The sequence below is a fragment of the Schistocerca americana genome, chromosome 3 (assembly GCF_021461395.2).
Source record: "Schistocerca americana isolate TAMUIC-IGC-003095 chromosome 3, iqSchAmer2.1, whole genome shotgun sequence".
NCBI lineage: Eukaryota > Metazoa > Arthropoda > Insecta > Orthoptera > Acrididae > Schistocerca > Schistocerca americana.
The window spans coordinates 98,666,341-98,688,265 of record NC_060121.1 but is presented as its reverse complement, the minus strand read 5'-3'; the positions used below and the strand labels follow the sequence as shown (position 1 = coordinate 98,688,265).

Here is a 21,925-nt window from a genome sequence, read left to right as displayed (position 1 = left end):
GCTGATCGTAGTGTCGCCGAGGCGAAGAGCAGCGAGTGGAGTGCTTGGGGAAGGCGGATCTGATTAGTTTTCCTCGACTTCCTATTACTGTTTACTGTGTTCATCTTGTTACAATTTGTTAAGTTGAAACAGCGGTAATTTTTCTTGCCTGTTGGCAGCTAACGCCCCTGTTACCTACCCTGGGGTTAGTGTATGAAATGGCAGTGTATATTTCCTCTCCTTGCCGCTGCCGTCCGTTTAGATGTGTAGTTTTGACAGCTTCCTTGATTGTAGGCCGGTTGGTGATTCTTCTACTCAGATGGTAATTATTCCTTTCTCGTTCCGGGCGCTCTAAACACAGTATTCTGGACGTAGTGCAGACCGCCGGTTCCTGGTTTGGCGTATTGTTCCATCGTTGCATTTGGTTTATCGGACGTTAGGTAGCGTCAGCAAGATTATCACTAATCATTCGTTAGTTGGTCACCAGTCTGAGTTACCATCTTGTGAAGTGAATGCAGCTCTTGGCTGCGTATCTCATCACTCGGGAAAGTGTTTGTTGCCGGACCTTGTCAGAGGTCGATTCGTTGAGCACCGTCAGGATCAGTTGCTTGTTTTTTTAATTAACTTTTGCTACTGTATTTGCTGCTTTACAGCAGGTTTCAAAGTTTTTGATTTTATTGCCGTTCCTGGTGTAAGGCCTTAAGCCGTGATTGTGGTCATTTCCCTTAAAATTCTAATTTGCTATTTTAGCAGTTAGCCTTAAAACCTTATTTATTGCCATTCCTGGCGTCTGATGCCTTCTACTGTGTTTGTGGCGAAAATGGCTCTGAGCACTAATGGACTTAACATCTGAGGTCATCAGTCCCCTAGAACTTAGAACTACTTAAACCTAAATAACCGAAGGACATCACACCCATCCATGCCCGAGGCAGGATTCGAACCTGCGACCGTAGCGGTCGCGCGGTTCCAGACTGAAGCGCCTAGAACCGTTCAGCCACAACGGCCGCCCGTTTGTGGCGACTTACCTTAATATTTCAATACCTGTACATTGTAAATTGCAGCGAGTTCTTACACAATTTTTAATTTATTGCCATTCTTGGCGTGTAAGGCCTTCAGCTGTGATTGTGGTCACTTGCCTTAAAATTCTGAATTGGTAATTGTATTTAAGCAGTACGCCTTTAAAACCTTATTTACTGCCGTTCCTGGCCTCTGATGCCGTCTGCTGTGTTTGTGGCGACTTTACTTTAATATTTCAATACCTGTAATTTGTAAGTTGCAGCGAGTTTTAAACAATTCTTAATTTATTGCCATTCCTGGCGTCTAAGGCCTTCTGCCCAGATCACAGTGGCTTGCTTTTAAAACATTATGTGTTGTATCTATATTTAATGGTGATTTGCTAAATTGTAATGCACTGGAAACACTATTATTTACACAGTTGTTTATTGCTTCATTAATAACGTGCGGTACTTTTTATTTATTGTTTGGAATTATTGGTTTAGAATAAATGGTGTGTAACTGTAAAAGGCAACCAATAGTAACTGACTACGGCCCCGCCTACAATCGCAACCGAATCCTGTCTTCCCTTGACTACCAGGTCACATGGTTATTGCACGTTGATGCCGAAAATATACGGTGGTGACGTTATTAATGTGACTGGGCCGTGAATATTTTCTGTGGACCTCCTGTCACTCCATTTTAGGTACAGCAGCCGGGCTCCCTGGCTGACTGAACGCCGTGAAAGCAGTTGCATTAACGGTTCATCACCCTTTCATTCAGTTACCTTTTCCCAGGTCATCCACACCATTGATCGTAAATACGTAGTGTGAGTTGTATTCTATGTAACATAATTCATATTTAATTATAGCATGCTGAGCATTCGAATATGATTTTATACAATATTAAAACAACATTTACTCGGATATTAGAAAATTGGTTTTAAGGTTTCAAAGTGAATAAATAACTCTACATTTTGACATTCTTTTTTGGTATAAATTAAATACGCAAGAAGAAACATTATCAGCATACTTTCTAATTTAGTTTAGCGTCTGTCTCCAATTTTTATCTTGAGATAAGATATTGCATATCATGGAAACAGTATATCTACAGTCAGTTTTAAGACCGGTAATGTATTCCATTTGAGAATTAATTTAAGGGGAATCATTTTAAAGATATGTGACCTGGATAAATGGAAATTGTAGAGAGTTTTAAAGAGAGCATTAGGGAACAATTGACAAAAATGGGGGAAAGAAATACTGAAGAAGAAGAATGGGTGGCTTTGAGAGATGAAATAGTGAAGGCAGCTGAGGATCAAGTAGGAGTAGTGTAACAACAGCGGCGCCAGTTCAATTTGTTAGTGCAGGTAGAATACATCAGGAGCAGGTATGCACTTAGGGGAAAACCCATTGTTCTCCTTTGATTTACAGGTTCTAAACCTGTTGTTCTCCTTTGATTGACAGGTACTTAACCTGTTGTTCTACCTTGATTGACAGGTACTTAACCTAATGTTCTGTTAAAACGATATTTCCTTTTGATTGACAGATACTTAACCTATTGCACCCCTGTCCCCTAACACCACCTTCCCCCATCAGGAATCCTCCCCCCTCACTGCTACAAGTACACTTTCAGGTCTGAGTTATAGGTCTGAGTTATTGATTGACTAATTAATTAAATTGATCAATGAATTAACCTCCCCCCTGGTAAACACCCTCCTCTCCCAGCCTCACTCTCGGAAATTGGCAGCAAAATGACTCAGTTGATGAGTCATTTGGAGTGAAGTTGAGTGCAGTGTATGGAATATTGTTTAAACAATTCAGACAATGACTCAAATGTATATTTTAGGAGTGTATGGAATAATATTTATTTATTTAGTTAAAGAATTAGTGTGGAATTCGATTTTGGAGTGTGGAATTTTGATGGAAGAATTTAGATAATGTGTAGAATATTGTTTATTTAAACAATTTACGGAATTCAATGCAGTGTATGGAATATAGTTTATTTAAAGAATTTTTCAGGAAATCAATCACAACCCCGCTACCCAATGCCCACCCCGCTCACCCCCTCCTCTACCGGGAAATTGGCCGCTCTGAGCTCTGAGGTGGAGAGGAAGGGTCTCACTAACGGAAATGCAAGGGTGTATTGTTTATTTATAAAAAATTCAGTTTTTGATGGTTGTATTCCTCTTGTTCATCATTCTCTGCCATTTGGAAACGTGTAGGTCTTCTGCCAAGTAATTACGTGGGGCAGACATATTGCATAAAGTAATATTCAGCACTGTACTCTGGATGTCTTAATCTAATGTTCGGCAATTTGACAGGACTTAACCTATAGTTATGTTAAGTGGATTTCCATGTCACCCCCATTTACTTAAACTATTGTACTGCCTTTGATACCAAATTAAGTAATTAGTTATGTGCACTCACCTTTTTCTGTTACACTTTTCTAATTTCAAATGCTTTTGAATGCCATTTCTGGCGCATTCTTCTTTGTCACCCACCCCCTTAAACTATTGTACTGTGTTTTACATAAAAATTATCCAAATTTACCTAGTAGTCTGTACTTAACCTGCTGTACTGCTCCGTGTCGCCCATTCGCATACACCCTCGCCTTAACTACCATACGGCAAACTCAAAGTTGATATAAAAAAATTATGCAAGTTAAGTACATCGATTTTCTTCACATGTATGAGGTAGTTTTCTTTTTAATTCACAGCATCCTACTGGTCGGTAGGTTGGATGAAATATAGTTTAAACAAAAGATCGCTAGTAAAAACCATGTCCCTCCACTCAACGCACAACAACTTACCCGCGAAGTGACGATGTGGTCGTCTGCTGCCAAATCATGCATAGGTGTCAGTTTGGATCACGCAAGTGTGAGGCAGCTGCATCCCTTTTCATACTTGACACCAGGAAATTCCTCTCAAGATACGTGTTCACGTATGGGCTGTTGCACGCGTGATGACACATAGCTGTGGTGCATGTCCAGTGCTGAGAGAGAGTTTGTAATGCTTCCCAGAATAGCACAGGAAGCATTCTTCCTAGCAAACCTAACGGGACAGTCTGTCCATCACTGAATTTACCTCTCAAACTGCTGCTGATGCCGGTGTGTGAGCACTGTCCACTCTATTTTTCTCTGCAGAGGAGACTTTCAGCGTCAAGAAACTCTTTTGTACATGTCGCTATATTCCACTAGCAGTTAAAACCGTAAGAAGTTGTCTACAGGTCATCAAATACATGCAAAACTCGCAAGAACATTGCAAACCAAGAACATATTTACCAGTGTACATACAATTAAATATTACGATCGCTGCTGCAGTCTGACACCGATTGATATACAGTTAATGTCCCCTCTTGACAGCTGTCGTTCTGGAACGAATCTCAGATGCTATAGCACACATAACTGTCCACGAGAAAATCTCTCTCATATCCTCGCAGTTTGCTGAATATACATGTCCTTCATTATAGGACACACATTCATTCTCTGCCCATTCAACAACATAAGCCACAGTAACATTACACTGCTATACATACACATCCTACACAAACAGTGTAGTTATCTTTTATATCTGTACAGCACCCAAAAAAATTACGGTATGCCTACGCTCACCACAACTATATGTCTCGATTTTCCTCAGTCCTAGGACATTATGTGACAAAGTCTTCGAATCAACGCTTCTCGAACATGCTGCATCCTAAGAAGATTCTCTCAAGCAAGTGATATGAAGGACAGGCATCAGGCACTACGTGATAATTAATACCGCATCTGCGGACATAATGCCTGTACAGATCACTATATTGCACTGACAATTAAACCTTGCAAAGCGCCGTGCAGATCTTCTAATACGGAAAGACTCTTACTTAATTGCACCACTTTGCCACTGTGCCCTATAACTTGGAAGCGTGAAACCGATCTCCTACACAGCAATACATCACCGCGTACCGTGTAGATGCTGTGAACCAACAATTCGTATCATGCGCCTTACAAAATCTCCCCTTTTACATCATTCGTGTTGTTATCGGCCGCCAGACACCTGTACATATATTGCGAAGACAGACAGCATAAGCACATGTTCAGTATATGTACTTCTCACTACGCTATATATTTCCCTCGAGGTTCGGCGGTCATCCGCTCCCGACGTGTTTCCCCTTGGCACAAACTCATTACTGTTTCTGGTCTGGACCTGGTTGCTCACATGTGTTATACACGCATCTACAGACTCTGAGATTACAAGAAAACGTATGATTTTGCATGAATTTCCAGAGCATCATAGCATTTTCGCGGTACTTCTTGATATCAAGCACGTAGCAATATCGCTTGCATAGCAGTATCGTTCAGACTGGAAACTATTTCTCGAGAAACCAGAAACTTTAGCGAGGTGCAGCATACTGAAACCACTGAGTAACTAGAAACTTTTCCCATCAGCGAAGGCCTTTACATGAAAACGAGGAAAAAGCAGATGAAAGTGATATTTTCACTCGTGAATACTGATGTCGGTAATATAACAGATTCCAAATCATTCCTATAATTTACAAAGTCAGCTAAGGTGTTTCTCATGTCTAAAGAACCACTAAAAGTGTCTTCAACCTGTCTGTCAGGTGCTAGATGCACACACCACAATCGATGTTCCCTGAACCAAATAAAGGCGCGAATTGCGAATAAGCAGTCAACCAGATAATTTACATGCGACGGAACAATGGTCCAGCGCAAACACACGTCCATATTGAATATTCTCAAATTTCCATGTTATCACGAAATCTAACCAAAACAGACTGAGTATTAGTTCGTTATTCGGCAGTCTAGAGGACGACACAGTTAAGTCAGCAACATTCCTGCATCCCAGCAGGCCTCTCCATCTGGACAGCTCCTACCATTAGCCACCAACGTGGATCGTTCCCGCCACAGGCCACCGGTGCTGCGCGGCATGCATCCCCAGTCAGAGAATCATTCTAGGAAACTGGTCTCATATATATTTTATCACACTACTTACAATTAAATATTACGATCACGACAGTGAGCGAAGTATCGTAAATATACCCTTCTCGCCGCTGTGGCTCTGGAAATAGAAATATCTGTACCATTTTTATGACTTGGCACACTTTTATCTTTTCTGTCAAAGTAATCCACGCAAATCCACACCTGCCGTACTATAGACATAGGCATTTCCTTTGAACATGTCGAAACACACACACACACACACTTTATATGTCTGATACTCAAGCCGAACTTATCACACATCCCCCCCCCCCCCCCCCCCCCCGCCCACCGTACTGAGTATAATACTTAGCCAATCACTGATTGCTGGCAATATTAAATAATACTGACCGAAAATCAGCGATGGGTGGACAGGTCTCATAAGTTTTTCTTGCGAGTGGTACCACTGTGTCTTAGAAAGAGAGGTGTAATTATATCGGTAATAGCCAGATTAAAAAAAAAAATCCAATCGCAACAACTACTGTATGTTACCATCACATGAGGTCTTAGTTCTACAGGGGCACACAATTTTTTATTTTTAAAGCTAAAGTGGCTTTATAAATCTGCGTGTGGTATTAACTCTGAATGCAGTGTTTTTTCTTCCAGACATATACCATGACACTGGATATAGACGGTGTTCGCTGCAGTGTATTGTATCAAATCAACAGTGGTGTTACATGTCGCCGACGGTGCATCCTCGTAATAAAATTACCGAATTTTGAAAGTGATTCAGCTAAGGAGCGTGGTATAAAACCGATATTTGCAACCCCCCTCACACTGCTACTGCTAGATATTTCTCCACGATTTGTAACGCATTCTGTCTCTATGTAGTGTCAGAGGTTCGGTGATATATCGATTGGGTTATCGGCGATGGTTGATTCAGAACGATCACAAACAGTAGTAGATGGTGTGCATCGTGATGTTTATTATTACAGTACATCGATGGTGTCTTTTCCATACAATCCGTCCACTGGTACACTGTTGATTACCACATAATGACTGACTGACATCCCTAGTTTGAGTTGGAGAAAGAGTTTTAGTGGAGAAGCAACAACTGTGGATGATTAGTACTGAAACATTGATCGCCTACATGACTGCAATATGAGGAATCACTCGCAACAGAACGCAGAGCCATCAGCTATTCCGTCACTGTGACAGATGGGTTTAAATGTAGAGGTCGTCAATCACCTTCGGACAGCAGTTTGTAAACTCTCCACAACGCCGCCAAACTCTTCCAGTTTCCTTATGTTGTAACTGCCTTTTATTTAAAATAATCCAGTGTGTGTGGTGTGTTATGGTAACAGCAGTAACAATATGACTTATACCATGCAACGTCTAGTTTTCTGTGAGAACCAATGGATCAGAACGCGGTAATGTCAGTTTAGAACTTGACACAGATCTCGAAGTCCTGGCCGAAGAAACAAAACGAATGGCAGTGTTACAGCAGAAAAAGAAACAATGTTTCAAACAATGACACAGGGTCACAGGGAGCGTGTCTTCGACTTATAGTATAGATTTTTGGAGACAGTCATCCTCCTAGAATACAGGTGATGCACCTTTTCACTGGTACATGAAATGGATCAATAGCTGTATATTTAACAGGATCGTCAAATGTGCTCGATGGCAGCATGCAAACGGTATTTATTTTTTATGTATGCAGGAGAGAGATGCGGTAAAAATCTTATTAAGTTTTCTACTGGATGAAGTTAGTGGAGCTTTTATAGTTAGTAATTTTTCTCTGATGAGTGGTACAGAATAACAAAGGTAGCATTTGGAGGTGATTGACGTGAATGGGCCCTAAGGGACGCAGATCTGTGGTACATGGATGTAGTTTTGGGACGCACCACAGTGCAGTAGCAAATCCTCGTCCTTCTCCCAGTTCCTGTTTCCATCGAATGGTCAAATCACAGTTCTGCCGCAGTAACTCATCTTAGCCTACAATGGTTGCAGAAGGTGGTAAACATTGCTTTCTCCGACTTTTTCTCAGTTCTCACTTACATTGGAACGATTACATACGCAAAGCTGCAGGGATGGACGTGTAGAGTCAGAGGGGCAGTAGCAAGATGTATATGGTCTACCTAAAACCAGGTTGGAACTCTACTGTAGAAGATAGGTTCAAGAAAGGTGACTCGTTTCGAGATATGAGAGTGTCTCAAAGGAAGGGCTTATTTCAATAGTGGTACATGTCCATTTTTGTTCACTCTAAAATACAGAGTCCTAAAGTAAAATGAGAACTGAAAAATCTGCACTTGACATACCAGAAATATTCAAGCATATGGCTTCTTGCTAGACATGAACCTTTTTTTCTGTGTGTATGGACCATTAATGTCAGAAGCATTATAGACAGAAAAGTGGAGGTAATGTACCACTACTGAAATAAGCCCTTCAAATATGATTCACTAGTGGATGTAATCATTAAAGAACTTCTCCAATGGATCCAAAGCAGGTATGTGGTTGAATGGAAAGACTTGATTCCAAATCCCAGATAGCATTTCTAGCGAAAGCATAGCACTAGACATTAGGAAAGCTAGGGTAGATTTCTTACAACCTTAATCAGCACACCATCTACTACTGTTTGTGATCCTTCTCAATCAACCATTCCCTATAATGTTTCTTATAATCCGTGAAAGTTGCTGGATTTGGACGGGTTCTCCTGTAACTGAAACAGCGGATCTGAAGATGATTCTGAATGAACCGAAACCGGTCATATGAATAAAAAATTTTGTAATCAAGACGGATTATAAGAAACATTATACAATCACTTATTGCTGCTATCCCATCAGACATTGTGTCTGTTTTTGCAAAATTCCCTATAATCCAATCGATATATCACCAAACCTCTGACATGGCATCGAGAGAGAGTGCATTACAAATACTGCAGAAATATCTAGCGGCGGCAGAATGAGGGGATGAAAATACCGGTTTTATACACCGCTCCTTAGCCGAATCAGTTTCAAAATTCGGTAATTTTATTGCGAGGTTGCACCGTCGGCGACATGTAACCGCAATGTTGGTCTGATACAATACACTCAGGCGATCACCGTCTATATTCAGTGTCATGGTATTTGTATGAAAAAAGAAAAACCCTTCATTCAGAGTTAATGCCACACGTAGATTTGTAAAGCCAGTATAGCTTTTAAAGTGGATAATTGTATGCTCCTGAAGATCCATGACCGCTTGTGATGGTAACATACAGTAGTTGTTGCGATCTGTTTTCTTTTTTAACATCTGGCGGTTAGTAATACGATTGCGCCTCCCTTCCTAAGACACAGTGGTACCACTCGCAAGAAAAACTTATGAGACGTGTTCACCCATCACTGATTTTTGGTCGGTATTATTTCGTATCGGTAGCAATCAGTTATTGGCCAAGTATTATACTTATTAGGAAAGGGGTGGGGGGAGATGTGTGATAAATTCGCCTTGAGCATCAGGCTTATACAGTATGTGTGTGTTCCGACATGTGCAAGGAAATGCCTATGTCTATCGTAAGGCATGTGTGGATTTGACGTGGAATACTTTGACAGAAAAGGGAAGAGTGTGGCAAGTCATAAGAATGGTACAGATATTTCTATTCCCAGAGCCACAGCCGCCAGCAGGGTGAAGGGTGTATTTCCGATACTTCGCTCACTGACGAATGTCGTCGAATTGAGACCATGATCATAATATTTAATTGAAATACAGAGATAAAATATATATGTAACCGGTTTCCCAGAATCATTTTCTGATTGAGAATGCATGCTGCGCAGCGCCGGTGGTCTCTGGTCGAATGATTCACGTTTCTGGCTAACAGTAGTAGGTATCTGGGTGCAGAGACCTTTTGGGATGCAGGAATGTTGCTAACTTAACCGTGTCGTCCTCCAGATGGCCGAATAGCGAACTAATACTTTGTATGTGTTGGGTAGTTTTCATGATCGCATGGAAATTTGAAAAGAATCAATATGGACGCGAGTTTGCGCTGGGCAAATGGCTCAAATTGGTCTAAGCACTATGGGACTCAACATCTGAGGTCGTCAGTCCCCAAGACTTAGAAATAATTAAACCTAACTAACCATGCCCAAGGCAGGTTTCGAACCTGCGACCGTAGCAGCAGCGCAGTTCTGGACTGAAGTGCCTAGAATCCCTCAGCCACAGCGGCCGGCACTATTATTCCCTCCCATGTACATAGTCTTGTTGACTGCTTATTCGCTATTCGCGCCTTTATTTGGTTGAGAGAACATCGATTGTAGTGTGAGCATCTAGCAGGTGAAAGACAGGTGGGAGACACGTTTTCTGGTTCTTTAAACATAAGAAACACCTTAGCTCACTTTTTAAATTATAGGGATGGTTTGGAATCTGTTGCATCACCGACATTGATATTCTTGAGTGAAAATATCAGTTTCCTCAATGTTTTTCGCGTTTTCACATAAAGGTCTTCGCAGATGAGATACGATTCTAGTGACTTAGTGATTTACAGTATGCTCCACCTGACTAATGTTACAGGTTTCTAGAGAAATGATTTCCAGTCTAAATCTTTGGAATTATATTGCATGACCGATACTGCTATGCAAGTGATGCTACTATGTGCTTGAAATCGAGAAATACCGCGGAAATGGTATGATATTCTGGAAAAACCATGCGAAATTATATGATCTTGTAATCTCAGAGGCTGGAGATGTTTGTAGAAAACATACATGCAAGCAAGCTGGTCTGAACCAGACACAGTAATGCGTTTTTGCCGAGGGGAAACGAGACCCTCTTTGCACAAGAGTTCTGAGGGCGTTATGGTCACACATCGAGAGTTGATGACCGCCGGCCCTCATGAGAAATATCTTGTACAGTGAGAAGTATATCTACAGTAAGTGGGTTTATGCTGTCTGTATTCGCGGTATATGTACAGGTCTCTGGCGGCAGATTGCTATATGAATGATGCAAAAGGGGCGATTTTGTAAGGCGCACGATACGAATTATATGTTTACAGCATCTGCACAGTATGCGGTGATACATTGCTGCGTCGGAGATAGGTTTCACGCTTTAATATTCAAGTTCCAGCCCACAGAGGCACAGTGGTGCAATTAAGTAAGTGTCTTTCCATATTTGACGATCTGCAGGCCACTTTGCAGGGTTTAATTATTGGTGCCATATGATGATTTGTACAAGCATTACATCTGCAGGTGTGGTATTAATTATCAGATAGTGCCAGATACCTGCCCACAACACTTGCTTGAGAGAATCTCCGCAGGATACAGCACGTTCCAGAAGCCCTGATACGAAGACTTCATCAGATAGTTTCCTAGGACTGAGGAGAGACATATAGCTGGTGTGAGTATAGCATACCATAATTTTTTCTGGTACTGTACAGATATAAGAGATAACTGCACTGTTTGTGTAAGATGTGTATATATTGAAGTATAATGATGCTGTGGCTTATATTGTTTCATGACCAGAGAAAATGAGTGTGTGTACTATCATGCAGGACATACATATTCAGCACATCGATAACTGTGAGGGTACGAGAATGATTTTTATGTGGAAAATTATGTGCGCTATAGAATCTGAGTCGTCAAGAGGAGACACTATCTGTATATCGATCGGTGTCAGACTGCAGAAGCAATTGTAATATTTTATTGTAGTTACACTGGTAAATATGTTCCTCGTTCTCAATATTCTTGAGATTCTTGTATGAATTTGATGACTTGTAGCCAACTTTTGCGGTGTTTAACTACTAGTGCGATATAGTGGTGTTTACAAAATAGTTTCTTGCCCCTGAAAGTATCCTCTGCAGAAAAAAAGGGAGGCGGTGCTCGCACACCGGCAACAACAGCAGTTTTACAGGCGAATTCAGTGATGGACAGGCTGTCCCTGTAGGACTGCTGGGAGAACGCGTCCTGTGCTATTCTAGGAAGCATTAAAAAATCTCTCTTGGTAGTGGACCTCTCACTTGGCATCGCAGCTATGCATCATTCCACCAGAGATGGTGTCTAGGTGAACACAATTTCGAAAGAAATTTCTCAGGTGTCAAGTACGAAAGGGATGAGGCTGCCTCATGCTTGTGTGGCCAAAACTGACAACTACATGTGGTTTGGCAGCTGACGGCCACATCATCACTTCGTGGGGACGACGTTGGGCATCAAGTGGTGGGATGTGTTTTTTAATAGCGATCTTTCGTTTAAACTATATTCCATCAGCTTCACCAACCAATAGGATTCTATCCTATACATCTGAAGAATATCGATTTAATTCATTTGCATGAATCTCTTATATCAACGTGGAGTTTGTGGTACAGTAGTTAAGGGTAGAGTGTGTGTGAGTGGGCGACATGCAGCAGAACAGTTCTAGAGTTCTCTGTATATAGCTTGGATAGGTCGGCAGCATTCCACGAGGAAAAAAAAGCAATAATACTCAGGGCAATTTAAACCTTGTATACAAACTTATTTGCAGAAAAAAATGGTGATCACATTTCCGAATAGCTCCCAAAACATTCTTCAGACTTTTCGTCCAGATAATTGTTTGTGAGGTAACTGCAATAATGGTTGGTTGGTTGATGCGGGAGAGGGGTCCGTAGAGCGAGGTCATCAGTCCCGTCGGATTAGGGAAGAATGGGGAAGGAAGTCGGCCATGTCGTTTCAAGCGAACCATCCCGGCATTTACCTGAAGCGATAAGGGGAAATCACTGCAATAATGAAGGAGCCGTTTATTCCGTGTGACACAGTCGCATGGTACGAAAATAACTATCCAGCAGAAACGTGCAAATATATGCATGCATTTAGATACGAACTTGTTAATAATACTATTAAGGTAGTAGGAAACAAATTTACAAAAGTGAAGACACGAGCAGGCATTTCGTAGCCAACAATTTCGGATAATATATTGGTAGTATCTTAGTTTTACGCCGATATACGCCGTTATACCTGTCAAAAAATATCATAACTCGGTCTTCTTAAGGGCTACCTATGTTATTTTACTCTGACAACTAGTCAGCACCGCTATCATATATCAATCGGGACACTCAAACAATATGTGACAAACATCTTGTTGCCCGATTCACCGTTTACAGTCACCTATCAAGATAAGAATGATACCGCCTTGAGACTGAAAGTACACCGCATTACAGGGCACGTGTGCACCAGTGCAATCTACACACGAGTTCGTGAGACAACAGTCGGGGCGCGCACCTTTTTTCTATCATGTGTAGGTCATGAGCCTAGTTGTCCCACTGTGAACGTGTCCGTTTTGAAACATAGGCAGCTGGCAAGTGTTTCCAGTGTGTACAGGGTCCGAAATTTAGCACAGAGAGCTTGCCCCTTGGGCACAATAGCTGCTATAACTAGCTTGGGTATCACGGCTTACTGAGCTGCCGAATGGTTGCTTGCGATTCTATCAGCAATCCGTGACCGGATGTTTCCAGCGGGTATGAGATGTAGAGAATGAGGTAGACACGGCAACGGTGGAACGCTCTCTGTAGGGAGGCAGTGCATGGCGGCAACGACTACGTGCAGTCTAGCGTTATTTTGTTGAACGTTAGTCACTGAGACATTAGAAGAGGGGCACATCCACGGGCCTCAACATGTGAGAAATGTGACAAGTGTCCAAATTACCAGTTCTGCCACATAAAAGTGATCAAGTTGTCCAGCATTTAGGGCACCTCTCATTTGCAGATGAGAGTGCATTTTATTTTATTTTCAATTTTGCTGCTTCATATACGTGAAGTGAATGTACCAGCGCTGCAGTACATACGGAGTAAGGAGCGAGCGGTAAGTTCCATACTGGCTAACAGAGGCGGCTGGCCATCTGACGCTTTCAGAGCCAGTGGGACGAGATGCCGAGGCTGAAATCGCTCGTGACGTGAGAAAAGAGATGAATAGGAAAAGTACATTTATTCTGGCGCGAATCAAGTAGTTGTTACTAATACACATTTGCTAACAAAAGTTGCCATTTGACACTCAGATATTAGGAGGAGTCTGCGGGTCAAAATACTATCTTTCAGTAATTTTGCAATACCAGGAAACGTTTATATTTATAAATGAATAACTTTGGCATAACCGAAGAAGTACGATCTTATAAGAACTTTACCGATTCTACGCTCAGGTTACATACTGTGCGCCATAGTCGGTAGTCGTCGATAGGATTCCTTTCGATTTAGTCATTTGGCAGACCATGGACTTGTACCATTGTTAGGTAGCTTATAATCAATCTGAACAAGTTCATTATATGGTGTTTCTTAAATAAACGCACCATAATGGCATCCCGTGTAAAAGTCATTTGCACCAAAAGCTTTTTTCCACTTCATTACATATAACGATACAGTGCTACTACTCTTTTATAATCCTATGTCGCCGCTACGGCTTTACAAAGGGACATAAAATCAGAAAAGCATCTTCACATAATAGGAAGGAAGAATTTACACGCTGTGGCTCGCAAAGTCAGTTCGAGGACGGACTGGCTTAGTCATCACAAAACTCCGGTGGGAAAGCGTGGCCAGTTACATACCACCATCTACGGACTCACCAGTTCAAAAATGGCTCTGAGCACTATGGGACTTAACATCTGAGGGCATCAGTCCCCTAGACTTAGAGCTACTTAAACCTAACTAACCTAAGGACATCACACACATCCATGCCCGAGGCAGGATTCGAACCTGCGACCGTAGCAGCAGCTCGGTTCCGGACTAAAGCAGCTAGAACCGCTCGGCCACAACGGCCGGCGGACTCACCAGTTAAGGAGAAACATTTCTGAAGGTTTAATACGAGTGGAGGAGGGGTGGGGCGGAGGGCTTCTTGCAAGGTGGTGGCAGTTTATGCCATCTCTACAGGTCGCGATTACATATGACGATGGGAAATGCACTCTGGCAACATTCGTTGTCTTTGAAGCCTCCACACACGGACACGTCCGTGGAGGTACAGTACAAGGAACTTCGACTCGTCTCAAAGGATGATATGGTGCCACTGCTCCGTCCACTCTTATCTCTGGGAGAACAGCTGTCGGAACGTCTCTGTTATGCCGCGTCAAGGGAAGAGCTAGCCGTGTCCTAACAGTCCCTGGTGCTCTAGATGTAGTCACACTGTCCACATGGATACGATTCTCGGTACAGTCCCATTTACAGTTTCGAGACTATACAACAACACGCGGCCAAGCGTTCAGTATGTTCGTCCTCTCATATGCTAGCCGCGTGGGAGAAATGAGACTTCGCTTGGTGTTATGAGCCTGATATAGACCGTCGATTCCGTATTCGTATGACACTGGTGGAATCCTGACCAATGTGAGCAGAACCATCGCGGAACCTTGTAGTTAACATTTTTCTTGTTACACCAAGCGTAAAACGATATTCTCGCGACCAACATATATTCAAATGCGAACTAGAAGCGTTCTGTGTAATCTTTCTTTACGCAGGGTATGTAGATGGTGTTACCGAAGCCTATCTTATGCGGATTCGATGTGCACTTTATGACAAACTGACATTTGTTGCAGACGCCGTCTTTGTGTGTTGCAGTTTTAGTGGCTGCTATTGCCCATAGCGACAGACACAACCGGCGCTACTGCGCGACCGATAGTGACACCAAATACTGCAGCGTAGTCTCTGCTGGGTGGCTGGCAGGCTGGCAGGCTGGCGGGTAGGCGGTCTACGGGCGGCACTCACGTTGAGGTCGTCCAGGTTGACGCAGGTGGTGTAGTTGGACCAGCCGGCGCCCGTCTCAGGGTGTCGGAACCACGTGCCGTTGCTCTCGCAGTGCCGGTGCGCCGTCCCTGCGAAATCACGTGACCCGTTACTCAGTTACTTAGATGCTCCTTGCATCATTTGAGTGGTTAATAATAATGATATGGAACGAATTATTTCAGAATTACGTTATACGTTTTTATACAAGTATACCTAGATGCTGCCCAAATATTTTTTTTTTAATATGGATGTGAATTAGTAATTCATGCTCACCACCTTCTACGTATACGCTACATACTATGCAGGGTGTTTCCGCAACAGCGTGCAAGAATTCAACAGGACGCAGAGGATGCTGCACCGAACAATTTAATGTAGGCAACCTGGGATCGGAGAAGCCAGATTAAGGAAATAATAAGAATAAAATCACATTACTCTGTACTTTTTCGCTTATATAAGGTACAGTTAACTGCAAATACTATCACTGACTAAATGAACGTAGCATTTGTACTGTGTCTTACAAAATTGTTGAAACTGAGAGCCATCGATCTCAATGCAACCACGACATCAGCGAGCAGCATTCTGATGTGTCCTGACAAATATCCCTGGCGTGTTTCGAATCTCTTCACAGGCAGCATCTAATTACATCTCCGTATCCACTGGGATATCATACGGAAGTGACTTTAGATATCCCCATCGGAAATAATCAAGGGGAGCAAGGTCAGGTGAGCTCGCAGCCATCGAATAGGACCTCCCCTTCCAATCCAAAGACTAGTAAATACAGCGTTGAGGAAGTGAATTTAGGTGGTGAGGCGGTGTACGGTCATGTTGTTGATTCATAGTGCGTTCTGTCATGGGACAATGTAAATACGCTATAACAGAGCCACCTAATGGACGAGTAAAGTAAACAAAATTTACATCCTGACTTCCTATTAATTAGGCTCGTCTACCTTGTTCCCTTGCAGGAAATAAAGTATGTACATGTAAATAAACTGGACAGTACGTGTAAACCTGTATGCATGTTAGTTTCCAACAAGTTGCAAAACAGTAATGCTAGACAAAGCGTTAGACAAGTTTACTTCCATATCTCAGTAAGTTAGTTTCTCCGACCCCAGGTCCCCTACCTCAAATTGTTCAGAGAAGCATTCTCTATGTCTTGTTACACTTTTGCAAAAAAAAAAAAAAAAAAAAAAAAAAAAATGGCTCTGAGCACTATGGGACTTAACTTCTGTGGTCATCAGTCCCCTAGAACTTAGAACTACTTAAACCTAACTAACCTAAGGACATCACACACATCCATGCCAGAGGCAGGATTCGAACCTGCGACCGTAGCAGTCCCGCGGTTCCGGACTGCGCGCCTAGAACCACTAGACCACCGCGGCCGGCACACTTTGGCACCGTCTCATGGAAACACCAAGTATAAATTAAAGTTGACCACGGCGTTTCTCTGTTCAGAAGTTACAGCTAATTTCAATAACTACTGTAGGGATTTTGATGCGTCTTTCAGTTAAAAATAGATTGATTGACGAGGAACGTTTGTGTGCATAATTTAACGTAGCCGGTAATGCTTCGTAATTGCTAAATATGTATGGGAACTGAACGTACGTCCTAATCTCCTCCTCTCTCTGTCTCTCTACGTCCATCTCCTTCTTCTCACTCTTTGTGACCAATTCCTCCTCCCGCCCCTCCCCCCTCTCTCTGTCCACCTCCTTCCTCCCACACCTCTCTGCCCATCTCCTCCCTACTCCCTCCCTCTCTCACCTTGACAATTGTTTATTGTTACAGCAAACGATACTTTGATTGGGAATTGAAGTCGTTTAAAAGGAAGAGTTAAATTGGTTGTGAGCGTTGGTATATGAGGTATCGAAGAAATCTCTCCAGCTGCTGGATCCGTGAAGATAGTAGCTTCAATGACAACTTTTTGCATAGTTTTAGTCTTCAAACTCCAGATATCGGAGCGACACGAAATTATTATTAACACAATCTATGTATCTATACACACTGGCGGCTCGTGAGTATACAGTGTGGTGTCACCGCCAGACACCACACTTGCTAGGTGGTAGCTTTAAATCGGCCGCGGTCCATTTAGTACATGTCAGACCCGCGTGTCGCCACTGTGTGATCGCAGACCGAGCGCCACCAGAAGGCAGGTCTCGAGATACGGGATAGCACTCGCCCCAGTTGTACGGACGACATTGCTAGCGACTATACTGACGAAGCCTTTCTCTCATTTGCCGAGAGACAGTCAGAATAGCCTTCAGCTAAGTCAATGGCTACGACCTAGCAAGGCGCCATTAGCCTTACATAGTTTGATAGTTATCGTATGAAATGTCTCATCAAGAACGTTGTATACAACAAGGATTAAAAGTTAAGTATTCCAGCAGCTACATACTTTTCTTTATAACATTAATAAGTATCCTGTTTCAGACCTCTATCTAGCCTACTTGAGATTACGCATGCCTTTCGGCTAATTCAGTGTGGCGTAGCTGTCTTGTTACGCCACAACATACAGTATGTTCACAATTTTTGGATTCAGATAATTTTTTGTGAGTATGAAATTAATATAATGCTGTATAACAGTTATGGTTATCAAGAAATTTATGTGTCTACAACCCCTGCCATTAACAACAACAACAATAATAATAATAATAATTTTAGATGCATAACTTACCTGGCAAAAAAAAGAATTGATTTCGTGTAATTTTGTTCATTTGTACACAATTAAGTACAGTTTAAGGCAATAACGAAGTAATGTGTAAGATTTAGCAATTCTGCATTTCGCATTTTTGTGTGCGAGGAAGCTTTAATGCTTTCCCATTTTTTTTTTTTTTTGGACATGTGTAAAGATTCCTAACAGATCTATTAATTCGCGAATTTACTTCCGAGCAGAAAATCAAATATTCTTACGCTACACCTCCACAACAAGTTGCGTCGACTGTACTCTTCCTTGTTAAATGTTCGATTGCAGTCACGTTTACTTGATTCCGTCATTCACCCAATCAAAGGATCTGTTCTCGGAGACCCCAATTCCTTTGCGGCTACCTTTTCCTGGTAAATTACTTTTCTGTTTTCACTCTGCAACAGAGTGAGAGATTAAAGTCGCGTGACGGGCCGAGACTCGAACCCAGGGCCTTTGCCTTTCGCATGCAAATGCTCAACCCACTGAGCTACACCAACACGGCTCACGACCCATCCTCACATGGTTAATTTTCTGTTAGCATTTAAAGTAGGTTCAACATAGTTCATGTTTAACTGCACACGAGAACCTATTGCCGCACCGTAAACAAGCAGCTCCAAACGCAAAGTGCCGTTTGTTCAAATGTGTGTGAAATCTTATGGGACTTAACTACTAAGGTCATCAGTCCCTAAGCTTACACACTACTTAACCTAAATTATCCTAAGGACAAACACACACACCCATGCCCGAGGGAGGACGTGAATCTTCCCCGGGACCAGCCGCACAGTCCATGACTGCAGCGCCTGAGACCGCTCGGGTAATCCCGCGCGGGGTGCTGTTTGTGGAAACGATTAAACTCAAATAGTAATGTGCAGCATTATGGTTACTTGAATAGCATTTAGATGAGGTACCGAGATCCATATGCGCCTAATGCACACTGCCATCTATCCCACATTTAAGTGAATATCAGAGAAACCTGTGATATCGCTTTTCCTGAATTTTCTCCTATACAGTGTGGGCATACAGGACAGATAAACCTGACTACCCCATAAGATCAACAGATTTCAGAAGCCTCAATAAATGCTACACTCTCACAATCGACGATGATGTGCTTTAGAACCTTATGATTCTCAGCGCCTCAAATGGATAACTGTAGGACATAATTCATAACTTAATATAGTATAAATCATTCAGAAACACACAAAATATGTTTATTTCCAGTACAGATTTAAAATATACTGCCGTCCCATCTAAGTTCACTAAGTATATAGTGAGTGAATTGTTGTTGTTGTTGTGGTCTTCAGTCCTGACACTGGTTTGATGCAGCTCTCCATGCTACTCTATCCTGTGCAAGCCTCTTCATCTCCCAGTACCTACTGCAACCTACATCCTTCTGAATCTGCTTAGTGTATTCATCTCTTGGTCTCCCTCTACGATTTTTACCCTCCACGCTGCCCTCCAATACTAAATTGGTGATCCCTTGATGCCTCAGAACATGTCCTACCAACCGATCCCTTCTTCTGGTCAAGTTGTGCCACAAACTTCTCTTCTCCCCAATCCTATTCAATACTTCCTCATTAGTTATGTGATCTACCAATCTAATCTTCAGCATTCTTCTGTAGCACCACATTTGAAAACCTTCTATTCTCTTCTTGTCCAAACTATTTATCGTCATGTTTCACTTCCATACATGGCTACACTCCATACAAATACTTTCAGAAATGACTTCCTGACACTTAAATCAATACTCGATGTTAAAAAATTTCTCTTCTTCAGAAACGCTTTCCTTGTCATTGCCAGTCTACATTTTATATCCTCTCAACTTCGACCATCATCAGTTATTTTGGTCCCCAAATAGCAAAACTCCTTTACTACTTTAAGTGTCTCACTTCCAAATCTAATTCCCTCAGCATCACCCGACTTAATTCGAGTACATTCCATTATCCTCGTTTTGCTTTTGTTGATGTTCATCTTATATCCTCCTTTCAAGACACTGTCCATTCCATTCAACTGCTCTTCCAAGTCCTTTGCTGTCTCTGACAGAATTACAATGTCATGGGCTAACCTCAAAGTTTTTATTTCTTCTCCATGGATTTTAATACCTACTCCGAATTTTTCTTTTGTTTCCTTTACTGCTTGCTCAATATACAGATTGAATAACATCGGGGAGAGGCTAGAACCCTGTCTTACTCCCTTCCCAACCACTGCTTCCCCTTCATGTCCCTCGACTCTTATAACTGCCATCTGGTTTCTGCACAAATTGTAAATAGCCTTTCGCTGCCTGTATTTTACCCCTGGCACCTTTAGAATTTGAAAGAGAGTATTCCAGTCAACATTGTCAATAGAATTCTCTAAGTCTGCGAATCTGAGATGTGTGCTATCATCTAGCATGATTGAAGCTGAGCAAACCGGGATAAAAGTCTTCCGCAGTGTACTACCACCTGGCGGCACTGACGTCAACTTCTAGTTGAGTGGCAAAGGCTACCTGTGCACATCGTGAACTGTGCTAGTTGTTTAGCAAATCTGTATGTATTTGGCCAGTAAGGCAATTACGTCACGCGAGTTGAGCATGCGCATAAGCTCCTTAAAAAGTGCACAACTCAAGATGTGCTCACGACGCTGATTCCAAGTTTCAACGAGTCTAGAGGAGCAGTAGAGCAGTAGATTTAAGTTCTGATCCATTACATTGCAGTATCTATTTTACATTTAACAGCATTCAAAGAAAAATAATCCATAAAACGGCAAGGTGTCGAAAGTCTTCATGTGCACTTGTGCTCTTACACAGCAGCTGCCGTTGTCTACACATGAACCTAAAACGCTTATGGCAACCATGGAATGAAGAATTGCAGTTTAAAGTATAATGCAAACCAAGTACAATCTCTGGAATCTCCACATTGTAGACAGGTGAATGTAGGGTTAAGAGACAGACAGAAAGAATAGTGTTCAAACCGATCCAGTGAACTCTCATTTTCTAGGCATGCATTTTACCGCTAGGCCCGATTTACATGTTATATGTATTGGAAGCCCTAAGAAGAGATGGGAGTGACAGGTTATGCGGCCTAAATATCCTTGGCAGGGAGGAAAAGAAGAAGAAGAAAAAGAAGGCACAGGGTCATAGACAAGTAAATTTTGTGATAAACTCCGCTACACAATGATGATGTGATGGTGGTACGATAGAAAAAAATAATTTTTTTTCTTCCTTTTTCCTTTGTTAAATGACCGATTTACATGTTATATGTATTGGAAGGCCTAAGAAGAGATGGGAGTGACAGGTTATGCGGCCTAAATATCCTTGGCAGGGAGGAAAAGAAGAAGAAGAAAAAGAAGGCACAGGGTCATAGACAAGTAAATTTTGTGATAAACTCCGCTACACAATGATGATGTGATGGTGGTACGATAGAAAAAAATAATTTTTTTTGTACCTTTTTCCTTTTATTTTCATACGAAAGTTAATTTTATTAGTGGAGGTTTTGTGTTTCTTTGTATATGCGTTCTTTAAATGCCATAAATGGAAGTGTTATTTTAGTGTTTTATATTTTGTGTGCACGAAGTATTTCGTTATGCACAGCATTGCAAGGTCACTTACACTTTTAAAACAGTGTAATGCATGTAATATCCAGCGAGAGAGACGGACTTTGAGATGTATAGACGCTTCGAGTGGTAGCTATGAAAGT

General features: G+C 42.0%; 1 protein-coding gene across 1 annotated transcript in view; it reads right to left on the bottom strand.

Moving 5' to 3' along the window:
- Positions 1-21,925, bottom strand: part of LOC124606958 (calcitonin gene-related peptide type 1 receptor-like) — a 753,290-nt gene that overhangs the window by 112,011 nt on the left and 619,354 nt on the right. Inside the window, exon 5 of the mRNA XM_047139096.1 lies at positions 15,560-15,666. Within this exon, the coding sequence (XP_046995052.1) occupies positions 15,560-15,666 (107 nt within the window). The remainder of the gene's footprint in view (positions 1-15,559; positions 15,667-21,925) is intronic.